We start from the raw sequence: 19,273 nt of genomic DNA on the forward strand, positions 1-19,273 counted from the left end.
TTCCGCTATCGCAAAAAGTTTTTTTTTTGTTGCTTGCCTAAAATGCGGAAATAACGACGAAAACCGTTAAAGGACGTTTATAGATGCGAAGACTACGGGCATCTGAAAGTGTTACAATTTTGCAATCAAACCAACAGTGAAGTAAGTGCTGTTGATTGAAAATCCCGGAGTGTAGAGCTTGTGAATGAAATTGCTGGCGTGAAAAGACGAAACCGTCGTTTAAACTACAGAACTTACGATATTTAAGGACGATAATAGGTTCATTATTCATCCAATCATTTGAGTGGTGCCATTCGAACCTGATACTTGCATTTTATAAAAAAAAATATGAAATAATTCGACATTGAACCAGGATAGTAGCGCTAGTAGTTTTAGCAGTGAACCGAATATCTAGGTTATATGGCGTTTCGAAGTTTAACTTTCTGCTGCCCCAAAGTGCAAAATGTTTGGAACCTAGTAATTTGACAATATCATGGTATGTGGTTAGTAAATTCTGAATATATTTTTTTATTCTTTGTCAGTTATGAAACGGCAGAAATCATGAAGACACCAAAGCAAGCCATGAGTAATTTAGTGAATTTTCGTGTTTGAAGTTTTCCGCTATCGGAATAAGTTTTTTCCTGCATGAAAGAAATTACGGCGAAATCCTTGAAAAACGGTTTCGAAATTTGAACTGAAGAACCGACCTTTTGTCCACTCAAACCATAATCACCATGAACAGTAGTTATCAAAACGTTTTCGGACAAAAGTCGTCGTCTGTGCCCTATAAAAAGTTATCTGCGAAGGAAAGCTTTGAGCGCAGAACTAAGCTAGAAAGCGAAGACAGAACAGTCCGCTGGAACGAGCAAAAGGGAGTTTGAACAAGTAAAAAAGTGAAAGGATAATGCTATTGGCACAACCGACGTGCTGAGAATTTCGAAAAATAAGCTGCTCCTACGCCCAGTATCGCTGTTCCGGGTTCTATACTAGACAATGCTCAAGAACTTCGCCGAACCTATCTTGTCGAATAAATAGCTCGGGCAGTTTGTATCTTTCAGACGGATAAAATTATTATTATCGATGACTGTGGAAGCTCTAACGAGGCTACGGACAGAATGGGTACGATTGGTAAGTAAAACAAGCAGTGATTTATTTCCATGCTGTGGATGCTAGAAAATGATTCCGTTTCAGATACGGCACAAGGAAGCACTTCTGCTAGACGCTGCTGTGTACAATAGACTCGAATTCTGCAATATCTTGAATGCCCGCAATATCCACGCAAATCTATTTTTCCAATGCATACACTCAAACACTACGGATAGGTGAATCCACTGGACTCGCATCATCATCTGCGGCAGGCCAGCGAGTTGGAGTTCTGCGGAAGAATTGTGAATTGTGGAAGAGAAAAAGGTTCATCAGATTCTCTGCAAGGAAAAAACTGAAATTCGTGGTCGTTTTCGGCGGGGTTTTTGGTCTGGGGCCTGCGCTGGTAAAATGACGTTAAATTAAATGTGGATAAAGTGGAGCTCCTTTTCGATCATTATGTTAACACAGTCCCTGGGCAAGGGTCTAGAACCGTGCGTACAGAGGAAGCGGTTCTGATTATTTTGGCTGCACTTGGAGAGAAGCTTGACCCAACGAACCATCCGAAGAAGTTTAAACATGTTGATGCTATTCCACAAAGTCAGGATACCGGGATACAGCAGTACGCTTTTATTGAGAAAAAGGAAAAACCAGTTCCGGAAGCATCTGTAGTGGCGAATCAATCTGCCTCAGGCGATTTGTTGCGGTTTGAATGAGGTAATCACAATTGTTGCTATTCAACTTGCTCTCGCAGCGTTTTCAGTACTGTTGCGCACTTTTGTTTCAAGCGTTTTATTTTTTTTTTTTGCATTTAATTTTTGAGCCATTTGGAGCTAAAATTTTGTCCCGAATGTTATTTTTTGTTTGTTTAGTATCTGTTTTATTAATTTTGAAAATAACCATTTAATGTTGTTTTTTTTTTACTCAACAGGCAACGGCATGAATAAGAAATAAAAGGACTGGAGAAAATTTGTACGCCCATCCTGTTTAAAGTGAACTCTCTGCGCCCAGCTAAAGCAATTTGGGAGTACCGAATTTCGGCTAAAGGTAAGTAATTTCAAATTTTTGGACATTCAGCCACAAATTATACATAACTTGATCAAAAAATTTAAAAAAATATCATCTTTCCTTTTTTTAAATATATCAATTAAAAAAAGTATAAAAACAGAACTAAACAGTTTCAATAACTTTAAACTGAATTTACAAGTATTGTGAGATATAAAGTTGTTTCTGAAGTCAATTGGGAAACGTCTATTTTGGTTCTTCCTGTTAACTTTTTTTTATCAATTCTGAGCCTAAGTTTAAATGATTCTTCATTATTTTGTCTTTGAATAAACGATTTTCAATAACTCCAATCTTAAATCATGTTTAGTTTTATTTTCAATCACCTTTAGACGTCCGAATAAGAAATTTAATTCAAGCTTAGGCAAGCTGGGAGAGCTTTTTAACGGCAATAAGAAGATGGCAAAAAAAATTTAACCTTCTGTTTTTTTTCAGGTTGAGCAGAATGCAGGAACAGAGGAAGCAGAGGACGAACATTAGAAAGCTCGAGCTTTTTCAACAGTTGTACCCGGATTGTCTTTTGCTTGCTTGAGGTAAGCGGATAAAGTTTATTTTTTTATTATTTTTAATTCTCAAGATTAAAAAAATACAAATACACACACATACATATTCCTACTCTTTTACCACAAATACACACAACCTTCCTATTTCTTGATATCTATCTCTAATTTCTAATCTTTTAAACACTGCTCCAATTATCATTTTCCTACTTCCAACATCTAACTTCTAATTTTCTATTTCTCATCTCTCATTCTTAATATCCAATTCACTATACTTTATTTCTAATTTTAAATATTCAATTTGAAATAAATAATTTTTATTTCAAATTTCAGTTTTTTACTCGAATTTTAAATTTTAAATTTCAATTCGTTTATTTTTTTATCACTAATACTACAGGTATGCCTCGATTTTACGTACATTTTACCTCGAGTTTATGCACAGTTTTTTCAAACACAATTAAAACGTTTTTGTTTGAACTGTGCATATTGCAGGTTTATATAAATTAGGCATCGTTCACAAACAAAGCGCTGTCCACATATAACGTGAACTTTTAAGGGGGGAGGGGAGGGCTGGTAGGAAAATGCTCACATTTCAATATTTTTTCGAGAATCCATATGAATGTCTATCCATGGAGGGAGAGGGGGTTATCTGACATCATCCAAATATGTTCGCAAGGTATGTAGAAAGCCCCTAATAGGAACTTGTTTGATTTCGAATTGTTTAACAGCTGTGAGCAATTCCATGAAAAATGTCCTAATTTCGATGTATTTTATGAGTGACATTTTTGATCTAAGTGAAAATTTGCACAGATGTTCCAGTGATGTCATTTTGTGCTATTCCTTTTTTTAATCACGACTAATTAGTTCCAAAGGTTTATGTAAAAAAGAGTTGTTTGTTTGATCGGTGTGACATCTTTGACAATGTTGTAAATAATATTCCAACAAAAAAAATAAGTTTATTTATTTTACAAAATCTTGTTTTTTATGAAAACTACAAAAGGTTAGCTAAACATTTATGGTTGCCTGATCATAAGAAACAATACAGATAAAATTTTCTAAAAAGAATGGCAAATTTAAATTTTTCTGGAAGGACAAAATTAATATCTGGAACTTTCTCGGAGACACCGTATTGATCAAATCAATCGTGTCGGTTTTTCAAATATTTTTATCATTAATAGGCACTCGGTCTTGCCAATTTATGAATCAAAGCTCAAGTAAGACGGAAGGGCTGCATTCAATAAAGGTCGGTGTTATTACGAGCACACACACACAATCCATATTCATTTTTTCGAGTAAATCCTTTCAAGCATTTTCCAGATGTTCTGGTTCAGTTCTTGCCATACACGGTCCATTAGCGAACGTCTATTGATTACGTAACGGAAATGATTACCTTTCTCGACATTTCAAAAACAACAATGTGTGAAAATTGAGGTATACCTATATTACTAATATAATATTATTACTGTAACAAAAAAAAAAATACACACACTACAGCCATAACACATACACACTATTACATCATTTCAAAACTCTACTTATATTTGAAAAACTATGGAGATTCAAAAAAATCTATCTTTTACAATTGATAGTTTTAACTGAACAAAATTAAAATACGAGTCCATTTAGCGTTACCCAGGTTGCACCACGAGGAGGCGGACTCTTTGCAACCCAAAAATTTCTAATTCTTCAATAATTTCTAATTTCAATTCTAAATTACTGAATTTCCAAATTCAAATTCGATTACCAATTTAAAATTTTGAATTTCCTACTACGAATTTTCAATTTCTAATTTCAAATCTATAATTTTCTTATTTCTAATTACTAAATAATGACTAATAATTATAGACTACAAAAACACATTCATACACAAATGCACACATCTTCCATTCCATATTTTTTTTATACACACGCTGTACAAAGGGGGTGTGTGTATAAAAAAACATTCGCTGCAAACATACACACATACAATAAGAACACACACACACTCTCTTACTGCAAACACACATCTTTCATTTTTTTTCGTACACACACTGTTCAAAGGAAGTGTGTATATGAAAAAAAAAAAACACTACAAACATACTCTAAGCACACTGCAAATACACATTTCCATTCTCTCTCTTTTTTTTTTTTAACACACACTTTACAAAGGTAGTGTGTATTAAAAAAAATCGCTGAAAACACACATATCTTTCATTCCTTTTTTTTCATGTACACATTCTGCAAAAGGAATGTGTATATGAAAAAAAAAAGCCATTCGTTACAAATTCACACACACACCTATGCTCATTTACTACAAATACACACGCACAATCTCTAACTTCTGATTCTAAAAAAATCTTCTTTCTTGATACTTATCTCTAATTCCTAGTCTCCTATACAATTTCACAATTTTCAATTTTTAGTTCCCTACGTGTACAACATATAACTTCCAATTTTGTGATTCCCATAATTTATTTCTAATATCAAATTCACTATTTCAATTTCCAATGTTTAATTTCTAATTTTAAATATTCAATTTCAAATAGCTAATTTCTACTTCAAATTTCAATTTTTTTACTTGAATTTTAAATTTCATTTTTTCAATTTAAATTAAAATTTTTACATATTAAATATTATTACTAATATTATATTAATACTACAAATTATAAACGCACACACACAACTCAACACAACCACACACACGTACACACAGAGGATAAGAGGATAGGGATAGGATTTATTTTGTCCGTCATTCGTTATCCTTCATCAATAATCCATCCTCCATCCATCCGTCATCCATCCACCACCATTTATTATCCGCACAATTTTCTTCCACACTCTTAGCACTACAAAAAAAAATTGTAACATTCAAAATAAATAACACAACACAAACAATAAAAACTACATAAAACTAATGCAAATGACGAACACAAACATAAAAAAAATTCATAACACTAAGCAACACACAAAAAACATAAACGTGAACAAAAACCTCATTCTCGCCGCAAATATTCCTCATGCGACGAGTACGTCGCAGCAACCCTGGTTTGTTGAAATTCCTTTGTTTTCTTATTTCACAAACCGGCCAAGTGCTGCGACGTTCACTGTCGGTCACCACCGTAATAGTGATGACCGACTCCTCCTGCAGGGATAGATTTCCATGGGATCTTCGGGGCAGTGTTGGCTGCTGTGGCGTACCATTCAGTGAAATCAGAGATCCTGCAAGGGCAACTGTTGACCAGTCGCCCATATGCAGCGTAAAATCGATCTCTGGTTTCACTGCAGCGATAATCGTCGGCTGGCTCGATTGTTCCGCGAGATCCGTAAAATTTTGATCTTCTCCGGAACCCTCGACCCGGTCCGCACAACAGCATGCCGAAAATGTCCGCTTCAACTTCCGCCAACATGTCCTGAAGATTCCCATAGCGGAGCGAATGAAAGCAGGTACGTTCCAAACCTATCCCTATCCTCTTATGATGATTATACTTTTTTCTTCAGCCAAGTGAACTGCGATCGAAAATCGTAGATTTGTTTGTTGGTCGCTAGGGTTTTTCTGTTCTGTTGATTGTTGATCGCTATGGGTATATGTACTTCCATAGTTGTATATATTCTTTCATGCTGTTTTTTTTTCTTCTAGCCCAGGCTCTGGTCGGTCGGACGATTTGGAAGAGAGACTGAAAAAGCTACCAGACATCGGCTCTGAGAAAATTCCCCTTCTGTAAGCGCGCATGGGAGTTCGGACACCAAGAATAAAATAAAATAACGACCAATAAATTGTTTTTATAAATATTATTTTTCATTCATTCCACGTTCCCTAGATTGGCCGGTGAGCGCGTGCAGTCGGTTCCGACCCAGGCCACACAGGATCTGCACTTATTAAAATCGCCTAGTAGACCTTTGCAAACTCGGCTGGCGCTACTATCCACAGAAACTGCCAGAGCTTATCCCGCTGCGACTGGAACTAATCAAACCTCCGTAAGTGCTGAGACAGAGGGAGGATTTTTGAAGCGCTTCATCAAAACAATGGGCTGGCTGGACAACTCTAAAGTCCGTCTGCGGATGTCGAGCTGCTATCTGTACGAATCGGTAGCCGATTGCGTTAACTACAACGAATTCTTCACGTACTTCAATATGCCTAATTCCTTCAACACCTGGTTCCTGATAACCGAGCTGCATGTGTGGATGCTGCTGGTACGTGCCATGGCCGAAGGACCGGAGAAGGATGCTGCTGGTCGGTTCATGCGTAACTGCATAGTAGAAACAATGTGGAATGATGTGACAACCCGGGTGAAGCAGCTAGCGGCTGATAACCCGTCGGCTGTACGGCCACAAATTCAACTTCTTTCAGAGCAATTTCAGGCCACGCTGATGGCTTACGACGAGGGCATCAGCAGCGATGACAAGGTGCTGTCGGGTGCCCTGTGGCGGAGGTTCTTCTCCAGTAGATGCGAAGACTACGAGCATCTGGAGCTACTAGTTAAGTACGTGAGGAGACAGGTACGTTGATTGGCTTGTGTTTTCCTTTGCGACTTTATGATTCATGTTTGTTTTAGATGGAAATGCTGGATAAGACAGACCGTTACAATTTTGCAATCAAACCAACAGTGAAGTGGCTGCCGTTGATTGAAAAACCCGGATTGTAGAGGCTGTAAATATAAACGCTGGAGTGAAAGGTGAACCTTTTGTTTATGCTATAGAATTTTCGAAATTTAAAGATTCAACTGATCATTTGATAGTGTTGGCAAATCGAACCTTACCCTTTGCTTTCTCAAAAAGTCGAAACTCCAGTTCGCGATCAACACTGAAGTAGGATCGTAGCGCTAGCTGTTTGAGCAGTCAAATGTTAGTAATTTAGGTTACATGGAGTTTTTATATGTTCGAAAACAACTTCAAATTAGCTACACAAATTGTAGGTACCAAATTTATTTTTGGATGATATTTACTTTTCTCGTTCAGCATGTTAGAGAAAACGGACGTTTTCTTTCGGGGGGTAACGGATTTTTGTCGTGTTTCTTAATCGTTAAAACAATCAAGGAATCGATTCAAACCGTGCGAAGATTGTTTTGAATAGATCTCGTTGTATTGTATATCCGTTGTCGAAGGATTTCGGTTAGTACGTTAGATTTTTCAGCACATCTTTCATAAACCTTTGAAGCTTTTAAGAGCAAAGGCTAATTCTTTGCATGAAAATTATACTTTGCTTTTTAATTTTTTTTTTTTTTGAATATTTCTTTAATTTTTTTCGCCATTGAAAGAAGATACCTAGTAGCGCTAGCAGTAGGTTGAATGGTATTTCTCTTCCTCGCCAGCTATTGGCCCTGACGACTCTGTTGATATTGGTTTGGTTTTTGCTTGCGAAAGTGAAGGAGGGAAATATTTTTGCTTTTGTTTTCACTCATAAATTGACAATTGCTTATAAGAACTCGCGTAGCGCGAACAGCCTTAAAAATCTCTTGTACTTGTGTCAGGGCCAATGAAATGGAAAAAAATCATGCAAACACCAAAGCAAGCCATGAGACATTTTGTGAAATTACGTGTTTGAAGTTTTCCGCTATCGCAAAAAGTTTTTTTTTTGTTGCTTGCCTAAAATGCGGAAATAACGACGAAAACCGTTAAAGGACGTTTATAGATGCGAAGACTACGGGCATCTGAAAGTGTTACAATTTTGCAATCAAACCAACAGTGAAGTAAGTGCTGTTGATTGAAAATCCCGGAGTGTAGAGCTTGTGAATGAAATTGCTGGCGTGAAAAGACGAAACCGTCGTTTAAACTACAGAACTTACGATATTTAAGGACGATAATAGGTTCATTATTCATCCAATCATTTGAGTGGTGCCATTCGAACCTGATACTTGCATTTTATAAAAAAAAAATGAAATAATTCGACATTGAACCAGGATAGTAGCGCTAGTAGTTTTAGCAGTGAACCGAATATCTAGGTTATATGGCGTTTCGAAGTTTAACTTTCTGCTGCCCCAAAGTGCAAAATGTTTGGAACCTAGTAATTTGACAATATCATGGTATGTGGTTAGTAAATTCTGAATATATTTTTTTTATTCTTTGTCAGTTATGAAACGGCAGAAATCATGAAGACACCAAAGCAAGCCATGAGTAATTTAGTGAATTTTCGTGTTTGAAGTTTTCCGCTATCGGAATAAGTTTTTTCCTGCATGAAAGAAATTACGGTGAAATCCTTAAAAAACGGTTTCGAAATTTGAACTAAAGAACCGATCTTTTGCCCACTCAAACCATAATCACCATGAACAGTAGTTATCAAAACGTTTTCGGACAAAAGTCGTCGTCTGTGCCCTATAAAAAGTTATCTGCGAAGGAAAGCTTTGAGCGCAGAACTAAGCTAGAAAGCGAAGACAGAACAGTCCGCTGGAACGAGCAAAAGGGAGTTTGAACAATTAAAAAAGTGAAAGGATAATGCTATTGGCACAACCGACGTGCTGAGAATTTCGAAAAATAAGCTGCTCCTACGCCCAGTATCGCTGTTCCGGGTTCTATACTAGACAATGCTCAAGAACTTCGCCGAACCTATCTTGTCGAATAAATAGCTCGGGCAGTTTGTATCTTTCAGACGGATAAAATTATTATTATCGATGACTGTGGAAGCTCTTACGAGGCTACGGACAGAATGGGTACGATTGGTAAGTAAAACAAGCAGTGATTTATTTCCATGCTGTGGATGCTAGAAAATGATTCCGTTTCAGATACGGCACAAGGAAGCACTTCTGCTAGACGCTGCTGTGTACAATAGACTCGAAATCTGCAATATCTTGAATGCCCGCAATATCCACGCAAATCTATTTTTCCAATGCATACACTCAAACACTACGGATAGGTGAATCCACTGGACTCGCATCATCATCTGCGGCAGGCCAGCGAGTTGGAGTTCTGCGGAAGAATTGTGAATTGTGGAAGAGAAAAAGGTTCATCAGATTCTCTGCAAGGAAAAAACTGAAATTCGTGGTCGTTTTCGGCGGGGTTTTTGGTCTGGGGCCTGCGCTGGTAAAATGACGTTAAATTAAATGTGGATAAAGTGGAGCTCCTTTTAGATCATTATGTTAACACAGTCCCTGGGCAAGGGTCTAGAACCGTGCGTACAGAGGAAGCGGTTCTGATTATTTTGGCTGCACTTGGAGAGAAGCTTGACCCAACGAACCATTCGAAGAAGTTTACACATGTTGATGCTATTCCACAAAGTCAGGATACCGGGATACATCAGTACGCTTTTATTGAGAAAAAGGAAAAACCAGTTCCGGAAGCATCTGTAGTGGCGAATCAATCTGCCTCAGGCGATTTGTTGCGGTTTGAATGAGGTAATCACAATTGTTGCTATTCAACTTGCTCTCGCAGCGTTTTCAGTACTGTTGCGCACTTTTGTTTCAAGCGTTTTATTTTTTTTTTGCATTTAATTTTTGAGCCATTTGGAGCTGAAATTTTGTCCCGAATGTTATTTTTTGTTTGTTTAATATCTGTTTTATTAATTTTGAAAATAACCATTTAATGTTGTTTTTTTTTTACTCAACAGGCAACGGCATGAATAAGAAATAAAAGGACTGGAGAAAATTTGTACGCCCATCCTGTTTAAAGTGAACTCTCTGCTCCCAGCTAAAGCAATTTGGGAGTACCGAATTTCGGCTAAAGGTAAGTAATTTCAAATTTTTGGACATTCAGCCACAAATTATACATAACTTGATCAAAAAATTTAAAAAAATATCATCTTTCCTTTTTTTTAAATATATCAATTAAAAAAAGTATAAAAACAGAACTAAACAGTTTCAATAACTTTAAACTGAATTTACAAGTATTGTGAGATATAAAGTTGTTTCTGAAGTCAATTGGGAAACGTCTATTTTGGTTCTTCCTGTTAACTTTTTTTATCAATTCTGAGCCTAATTTTAAATGATTCTTCATTATTTTGTCTTTGAATAAACGATTTTCAATAACTCCAATCTTAAACCATGTTTAGTTTTATTTTCAATCATCTTTAGACGTCCGAATAAGAAATTTAATTCAAGCTTAGGCAAGCTGGGAGAGCTTTTTAACGGCAATAAGAAGATGGCAAAAAAAATTTAACCTTCTGTTTTTTTTTCAGGTTGAGCAGAATGCAGGAACAGAGGAAGCAGAGGACGAACATTAGAAAGCTCGAGCTTTTTCAACAGTTGTACCCGGATTGTTTTTTTGCTTGCTTGAGGTAAGTGGATAAAGTTTATTTTTCTATTATTTTTAATTCTCAAGATTAAAAAAATACAAATACACACACATACATATTCCTACTCTTTTACCACAAATACACACAACCTTCCTATTTCTTGATATCTATCTCTAATTTCTAATCTTTTAAACACTGCTCCAATTATCATTTTCCTACTTCCAACATCTAACTTCTAATTTTCTATTTCTCATCTCTCATTCTTAATATCCAATTCACTATACTTTATTTCTTATTTTAAATATTCAATTTGAAATAAATAATTTTTATTTCAAATTTCAGTTTTTTACTCGAATTTTAAATTTTTAATTTCAATTCGTTTATTTTTTTATCACTAATACTACAGGTATGCCCCGATTTTACGTACATTTTACCTCGAGTTTATGCACAGTTTTTTCAAACACAATTAAAACGTTTTTGTTTGAACTGTGCATATTGCAGGTTTATATAAATTAGGCATCGTTCACAAACAAAGCGCTGTCCACATATAACGTGAACTCTTAAGGGGGGAGGGGAGGGCTGGTAGTAAAATGCTCACATTTCAATATTTTTTCGAGAATCCATATGAATGTCTATCCATGGAGGGAGAGGGGGTTATCTGACATCATCCAAATATGTTCGCAAGGTATGTAGAAAGCCCCTAATAGGAACTTGTTTGATTTCGAATTGTTTAACAGCTGTGAGCAATTCCATGAAAAATGTCCTAATTTCGATGTATTTTATGAGTGACATTTTTGATCTAAGTGAAAATTTGCACAGATGTTCCAGTGATGTCATTTTGTGCTATTCCTTTTTTTAATCACGACTAATTAGTTCCAAAGGTTTATGTAAAAAAGAGTTGTTTGTTTGATCGGTGTGACATCTCTGACAATGTTGTAAATAATATTCCAACAAAAAAAATAAGTCTATTTATTTTACAAAGCTTAAAAATCTTGTTTTTTATGAAAACTACAAAAGGTTAGCTAAACATTTATGGTTGCCTGATCATAAGAAACAATACAGATAAAATTTTCTAAAAAGAATGGCAAATTTAAATTTTTCTGGAAGGACAAAATTAATATCTGGAACTTTCTCGGAGACACCGTATTGATCAAATCAATCGTGTCGGTTTTTCAAATATTTTTATCATTAATAGGCACTCGGTCTTGCCAATTTATGAATCAAAGCTCAAGTAAGACAGAAGGGCTGCATTCAATAAAGGTCGGTGTTATTACGAGCACACACACACAATCCATATTCATTTTTTCGAGTAAATCCTTTCAAGCATTTTCCAGATGTTCTGGTTCAGTTCTTGCCATACACGGTCCATTAGCGAACGTCTATTGATTACGTAACGGAAATGATTACCTTTCTCGACATTTCAAAAACAACAATGTGTGAAAATTGAGGTATACCTATATTACTAATATAATATTATTACTGTAACAAAAAAAAAAAATACACACACTACAGCCATAACACATACACACTATTACATCATTTCAAAACTCTACTTATATTTGAAAAACTATGGAGATTCAAAAAAATCTATCTTTTACAATTGATAGTTTTAACTGAACAAAATTAAAATACGAGTCCAATTAGCGTTACCCAGGTTGCACCACGAGGAGGCGGACTCTTTGCAACCCAAAAATTTCTAATTCTTCAATAATTTCTAATTTCAATTCTAAATTACTGAATTTCCAAATTCAAATTCGATTACCAATTTAAAATTTTGAATTTCCTACTACGAATTTTCAATTTCTAATTTCAAATCTATAATTTTCTTATTTCTAATTACTAAATAATGACTAATAATTATAGACTACAAAAACACATTCATACACAAATGCACACATCTTCCATTCCATATTTTTTTTATACACACACTGTACAAAGGGGGTGTGTGTATAAAAAAACATTCGCTGCAAACATACACACATACAATAAGAACACACACACACTCTCTTACTGCAAACACACATCTTTCATTTTTTTTTCGTACACACACTGTTCAAAGGAAGTGTGTATATGAAAAAAAAAACACTACAAACATACTCTAAGCACACTGCAAATACACATTTCCATTCTCTCTCTTTTTTTTTAACACACACTTTACAAAGGTAGTGTGTATTAAAAAAAATCGCTGAAAACACACATATCTTTCATTCCTTTTTTTTCATGTACACATTCTGCAAAAGAAATGTGTATATGAAAAAAAGCCATTCGTTACAAATTCACACACACACACACTTATGCTCATTCACTACAAATACACACGCACAATCTATAACTTCTGATTCTAAAAAAATCTTCTTTCTTGATACTTATCTCTAATTCCTAGTCTCCTATACAATTTCACAATTTTCAATTTTTAGTTCCCTACGTGTACAACATATAACTTCCAATTTTGTGATTCCCATAATTTATTTCTAATATCAAATTCACTATTTCAATTTCCAATGTTTAATTTCTAATTTTAAATATTCAATTTCAAATAGCTAATTTCTACTTCAAATTTCAATTTTTTTACTTGAATTTTAAATTTCATTTTTTAATTTAAATTAAAAGTATTACATATGAATTACTATTACTAATATTATATTAATACTACAAATTATAAACGCACACATACAACTCAACACAACCACACACACGTACACACAGAGGATAAGAGGATAGGGATAGGATTTATTTTGTCCGTCATTCGTTATCCTTCATCAATAATCCATCCTCCATCCATCCGTCATCCATCCACCACCATTTATTATCCGCACAATTTTCTTCCACACTCTTAGCACTACAAAAAAAATTGTAACATTCAAAATAAATAACACAACACAAACAATAAAAACTACATAAAACTAATGCAAATGACGAACACAAACATAAAAAAAATTCATAACACTAAGCAACACACAAAAAACATAAACGTGAACAAAAAGTAGGAGGGTGGTATTCAAGACACGACCGCATGACGTTGGACTACGGTATTCTTATATTCCATTAAAACAAATAATAGAGAGAATTGCAACTCTAGTATTTGCTGCAATTTTATCTAACAGTGCATTTCTGAATGCTGAGACGTTAAAACGTTATAAATAATAATATATACTAAAAGAATGGATATCTTTTATTTAATCGCTGTCATTTCATACATATTCGAATCAACCCTTTGTTTGCTGCACTACCAAGACAATCATTTAATTGAGCGAATTGGTAAAATTTTCCTATCTAAGCAAAAAGCAAACTTTACGAAACTATCTGAAATTGGAGCCCAGAACGATTCAAACGAAAATTTTAAATTTGAAAATTGTTGGACATTTAATCGATAAAACTCATGCTAGGTTGGTTCCAGCCCAGCATATAACTTCATGTATTTGAAAAACAAAAACGTTTGGTTCAATAACTCAATATAGCAAGAGCTCAATCACACGTTTTTCGGTAGTTGTTATCAAGGTTTGGGCGAGTGACAGGATAATATCTTAACTTCTTCAGTTGTGATTTAGAGCATTTCTAATTGTTTTGTTATTTTTCACGATAGCGACAAGTTTGTTTCTTTCTCTGTGTGCGAGAAACAAAATCAAAACCGCGCACCGAGAAACAAAAACGAAAATTTAATGAATGCTCATTGAGAAAACTTGCAACTCTTTTTACCAATAATTTATGATACTCAAAAGAACCCGTTTTGATCTAAATCAAATTTCTAGTAAATAAGTGTTGATCATTCATAGGTAGTAATTTTTCTTCGATGAATTAAGACTGGCTGAAGAAGTTAGAACGCTGCTGTAAAATCAAATTCACAACTATGTTCGTTAAGACATTTTAATATTTTCAATGACAATAATAATCTTCGATAAACACCCGCTATAGTTATTCACACACATGCTATAACTATCTAAACACGCGTTAAAACTATTCATACACACGCTGTAGCTATAGTTTTTTATACACACATGCCGAAGCTATCCATACACATGCTATTCCTTTCCATACATCCGATACAACTATCTATACACACGCATAAGCTATCCAACCATGTGCTATTACTATCCATACATACGCTATAACTAATCATTACACACGCAGCAGCTATCCACACACAAGCTATAACTATCCGTACACACGCTGAAGATATACACGCAATAGCCATAATATGCTACACATGCTAGTGTCTTACACACGCTATAGCTAGCCATACACACGCAACAGCGCCATCCCTATCATCGCAAATGTCATAGCAATACGGATGCACATACGCTATATGTGCACACTGCACACACACTAAATGGCGGTAGCTTTCCTAGTGGCGGTGCTGGCTCGTGCAGTTTCTGGCAGTTCTGGCAGTTTCGTGCAGTTTTCACCCAACGATATCTGAATTGGATTACCGCTGGTGGGGTCCAACTCAGATCGAAGGAGAACCGAACTGAATGAAGAAATGCAGCTGCCCACTACCTCCGCCGCTGCTGCCTGATACTACCGCTCTGGTTCTGCTGCAGCTCAGTTTGGCCGCTGGAATCAGCCACCGCTGCTGATTATACAAGACCGGCCTGGTGGCCTTCCACTTGTTAACTGATGAGGCCTTCCACTTGCTATGAGACGACACAGGCTATTATATAGCCCAAAGCAAAAATCCATCCGCGAGCAAACAAGAAGCGAGCTTGTGATTGGTTGAATGTGCACGACTTTTAACACAACTTTTAACTAGTTTAGTATCGAAAACATATTTAAATTATTATATGACAATCTTGCGCAATATTTCCCCTATCAATCAAGCCATTGGTGTTTAGAATCTGTTCAGTGGTAATGATAAAAGAAGCATTTTAAAACGGTGTTGAAACACCTGTTGCAGCTACCGAAAGCGAGCTCGTCATTGGTTGAAAGCTGCGAGACTGTTTACAAAGTCAGATCGGTTGTATCCGTTAGTGTCGACTGTGCTTGTGAAGAGAGGTGGTGATTGGTTGCTCGGTATGATTTAGACAATCGATGTGATTTATCAATTTTTCAATAGTGTATCTCGAACAATAGGTTATTTTTGTTACATAAATTCAACCGTAAAAGAATTTCTGATCGGTTGATGCCAAAACCTCGAAATTCTGAAAAGAAATGACTGATATATAAGCGCTCAAAACCTGACCACTTTTCCCTGGTTTTCCCCGGTTGAATTACTAGATTTTTAAATTCAGGTGCCTAACTTCGATATAGACGTTAGTCCAACGTCAAAACCTCATTCTCGCCGCAAATATTCCTCATGCGACGAGGACGTCGCAGCAACCCTGGTTTGTTGAAATTCCTTTGTTTTCTTATTTCACAAACCGGCCAAGTGCTGCGACGTTCACTGTCGGTCACCACCGTAATAGTGATCACCGACTCCTCCTGCAGGGATAGATTTCCATGGGATCTTCGGGGCAGTGTTGGCTGATGTGGCGTACCATTCAGTGAAATCAGAGATCCTGCAAGGGCAACTGTTGACCAGTCGCCCATATGCAGCGTAAAATCGATCTCTGGTTTCACTGCAGCGATAATCGTCGGCTGGCTCGATTGTTCCGCGAGATCCGTAAAATTTTGATCTTCTCCGGAACCCTCGACCCGGTCCGCACAACAGCATGCCGAAAATGTCCGCTTCAACTTCCGCCAACATGTCCTGAAGATTCCCATAGCGGAGCGAATGAAAGCAGGTACGTTCCAAACCTATCCCTATCCTCTTATGATGATTATACTTTTTTCTTCAGCCAAGTGAACTGCGATCGAAAATCGTAGATTTGTTTGTTGGTCGCCAGGGTTTTTCTGTTCTGTTGATTGTTGATCGCTATGGGTATATGTACTTCCATAGTTGTATATATTCTTTCATGCTGTTTTTTTTTTCTTCTAGCCCAGGCTCTGGTCGGTCGGACGATTTGGAAGAGAGACTGAAAAAGCTACCAGACATCGGCTCTGAGAAAATTCCCCTTCTGTAAGCGCGCATGGGAGTTCGGACACCAAGAATAAAATAAAATAACGACCAATAAATTGTTTTTATAAATATTATTTTTCATTCATTCCACGTTCCCTAGATTGGCCGGTGAGCGCGTGCAGTCGGTTCCGACCCAGGCCACACAGGATCTGCACTTATTAAAATCGCCTAGTAGACCTTTGCAAACTCGGCTGGCGCTACTATCCACAGAAACTGCCAGAGCATATCCCGCTGCGACTGGAACTAATCAAACCTCCGTAAGTGCTGAGACAGAGGGAGGATTTTTGAAGCGCTTCATCAAAACAATGGGCTGGCTGGACAACTCTAAAGTCCGTCTGCGGATGTCGAGCTGCTATCTGTACGAATCGGTAGCCGATTGCGTTAACTACAACGAATTCTTCACGTACTTCAATATGCCTAATTCCTTCAGCACCTGGTTCCTGATAACCGAGCTGCATGTGTGGATGCTGCTGGTACGTGCCATGGCCGAAGGACCGGAGAAGGATGCTGCTGGTCGGTTCATGCGTAACTGCATAGTAGAAACAATGTGGAATGATGTGACAACCCGGGTGAAGCAGCTAGCGGCTGATAACCCGTCGGCTGTACGGCCACAAATTCAACTTCTTTCAGAGCAATTTCAGGCCACGCTAATGGCTTACGACGAGGGCATCAGCAGCGATGACAAGGTGCTGTCGGGTGCCCTGTGGCGGAGGTTCTTCTCCAGTAGATGCGAAGACTACGAGCATCTGGAGCTACTAGTTAAGTACGTGAGGAGACAGGTACGTTGATTGGCTTGTGTTTTCCTTTGCGACTTTATGATTCATGTTTGTTTTAGATGGAAATGCTGGATAAGACAGACCGTTACAATTTTGCAATCAAACCAACAGTGAAGTGGCTGCCGTTGATTGAAAAACCCGGATTGTAGAGGCTGTAAATATAAACGCTGGAGTGAAAGGTGAACCTTTTGTTTATGCTATAGAATTTTCGAAATTTAAAGATTCAACTGATCATTTGATAGTGTTGGCAAATCGAACCTTACCCTTTGCTTTCTCAAAAAGTCGAAACTCCAGTTCGCGATCAACACTGAAGTAGGATCGTAGCGCTAGCTGTTTGAGCAGTCAAATGTTAGTAATTTAGGTTACATGGAGTTTTTATATGTTCGAAAACAACTTCAAATTAGCTACACAAATTGTAGGTACCAAATTTATTTTTGGATGATATTTACTTTTCTCGTTCAGCATGTTAGAGAAAACGGACGTTTTCTTTCGGGGGGGAACGGATTTTTGTCGTGTTTCTTAATCGTTAAAACAATCAAGGAATCGATTCAAACCGTACGAAGATTGTTTTGAATAGATCTCGTTGTATTGTATATCCGTTGTCGAAGGATTTCGGTTAGTACGTTAGATTTTTCAGCACATCTTTCATAAACCTTTGAAGCTTTTAAGAGCAAAGGCTAATTCTTCGCATGAAAATTATACTTTGCTTTTTAATTTTTTTTTTTGAATATTTCTTTAATTTTTTTCGCCATTGAAAGAAGATACCTGGTAGCGCTAGCAGTAGGTTGAATGGTATTTCTCTTCCTCGCCAGCTATTGGCCCTGACGACTCTGTTGATATTGGTTTGGTTTTTGCTTGCGAAAGTGAAGGAGGGAAATATTTTTGCTTTTGTTTTCACTCATAAATTGACAATTGCTTATAAGAACTCGCGTAGCGCGAACAGCCTTAAAAATCTCTTGTACTTGTGTCAGGGCCAATGAAATGGAAAAAAATCATGCAAACACCAAAGCAAGCCATGAGACATTTTGTGAAATTACGTGTTTGAAGTTTTCCGCTATCGCAAAAAGTTTTTTTTTTGTTGCTTGCCTAAAATGCGGAAATAACGACGAAAACCGTTAAAGGACGTTTATAGATGCGAAGACTACGGGCATCTGAAAGTGTTACAATTTTGCAATCAAACCAACAGTGAAGTAAGTGCTGTTGATTGAAAATCCCGGAGTGTAGAGCTTGTGAATGAAATTGCTGGCGTGAAAAGACGAAACCGTCGTTTAAACTACAGAACTTACGATATTTAAGGACGATAATAGGTTCATTATTCATCCAATCATTTGAGTGGTGCCATTCGAACCTGATACTTGCATTTTATAAAAAAAAAATGAAATAATTCGACATTGAACCAGGATAGTAGCGCTAGTAGTTTTAGCAGTGAACCGAATATCTAGGTTATATGGCGTTTCGAAGTTTAACTTTCTGCTGCCCCAAAGTGCAAAATGTTTGGAACCTAGTAATTTGACAATATCATGGTATGTGGTTAGTAAATTCTGAATATATTTTTTTTATTCTTTGTCAGTTATGAAACGGCAGAAATCATGAAGACACCAAAGCAAGCCATGAGTAATTTAGTGAATTTTCGTGTTTGAAGTTTTCCGCTATCGGAATAAGTTTTTTCCTGCATGAAAGAAATTACGGTGAAATCCTTAAAAAACGGTTTCGAAATTTGAACTAAAGAACCGATCTTTTG

General features: G+C 36.6%; 2 protein-coding genes across 5 annotated transcripts; both read left to right on the forward strand.

Annotated features, from left to right (window-relative positions):
• The first annotated feature begins 1,094 nt into the window (after nucleotides 1-1,094).
• On the forward strand, nucleotides 1,095-7,275 carry LOC129719569 (uncharacterized). The gene is made up of 8 exons (XM_055670964.1): nucleotides 1,095-1,107; nucleotides 1,534-1,768; nucleotides 5,889-6,047; nucleotides 6,102-6,105; nucleotides 6,150-6,184; nucleotides 6,241-6,321; nucleotides 6,422-7,100; nucleotides 7,157-7,275. Exons 1-8 carry the CDS (start codon nucleotides 1,095-1,097, stop codon nucleotides 7,244-7,246), a joined length of 1,296 nt encoding a protein of 431 aa, XP_055526939.1. The 3' UTR covers nucleotides 7,247-7,275.
• Nucleotides 7,276-8,043: 768 nt separating this feature from the next.
• LOC129722093 (ubiquinol-cytochrome-c reductase complex assembly factor 1-like) lies at nucleotides 8,044-17,710 on the forward strand. Of its 4 annotated transcripts, XM_055675331.1 has the most exons (7): nucleotides 8,044-9,256; nucleotides 9,320-9,928; nucleotides 10,141-10,256; nucleotides 10,708-10,806; nucleotides 16,676-16,756; nucleotides 16,857-17,535; nucleotides 17,592-17,710. In XM_055675331.1, exons 4-7 carry the CDS (start codon nucleotides 10,718-10,720, stop codon nucleotides 17,679-17,681), a joined length of 939 nt encoding a protein of 312 aa, XP_055531306.1. In that variant the 5' UTR covers nucleotides 8,044-9,256; nucleotides 9,320-9,928; nucleotides 10,141-10,256; nucleotides 10,708-10,717; the 3' UTR covers nucleotides 17,682-17,710. The 4 variants fall into 4 exon arrangements, with proteins under 4 accessions (XP_055531306.1, XP_055531304.1, XP_055531302.1 ...); XM_055675329.1 differs by lacking the exons at nucleotides 8,044-9,256; nucleotides 10,141-10,256 and having other exon boundaries at nucleotides 9,909-9,928; XM_055675328.1 differs by lacking the exons at nucleotides 8,044-9,256; nucleotides 9,320-9,928; nucleotides 10,141-10,256; nucleotides 10,708-10,806 and adding an exon at nucleotides 16,212-16,481 and having other exon boundaries at nucleotides 16,857-17,114; nucleotides 17,187-17,535.
• Nucleotides 17,711-19,273: the final 1,563 nt, after the last annotated feature.

The sequence above is a fragment of the Wyeomyia smithii genome, chromosome 2 (assembly GCF_029784165.1).
Source record: "Wyeomyia smithii strain HCP4-BCI-WySm-NY-G18 chromosome 2, ASM2978416v1, whole genome shotgun sequence".
Classification (NCBI taxonomy): Eukaryota; Metazoa; Arthropoda; class Insecta; order Diptera; family Culicidae; genus Wyeomyia; species Wyeomyia smithii.

Excerpts from the sequence above, each read along its gene's own strand:
- LOC129722093 (XM_055675327.1), top strand. The coding sequence starts at position 16,288 with ATGCAGCGTAAAATCGATCTCTGGTTTCACTGCAGCGATAATCGTCGG. Across the intron at positions 16,757-16,856 it reads TCTGAGAAAATTCCCCTTCT|ATTGGCCGGTGAGCGCGTGC; the intron begins GTAAGCGCGCAT and ends CACGTTCCCTAG. Across the intron at positions 17,536-17,591 it reads TTAAGTACGTGAGGAGACAG|ATGGAAATGCTGGATAAGAC; the intron begins GTACGTTGATTG and ends TGTTTGTTTTAG.
- LOC129719569 (XM_055670964.1), top strand. Across the intron at positions 1,769-5,888 it reads GCCTCAGGCGATTTGTTGCG|CGATAATCGTCGGCTGGCTC; the intron begins GTTTGAATGAGG and ends GTTTCACTGCAG. Across the intron at positions 6,322-6,421 it reads TCTGAGAAAATTCCCCTTCT|ATTGGCCGGTGAGCGCGTGC; the intron begins GTAAGCGCGCAT and ends CACGTTCCCTAG.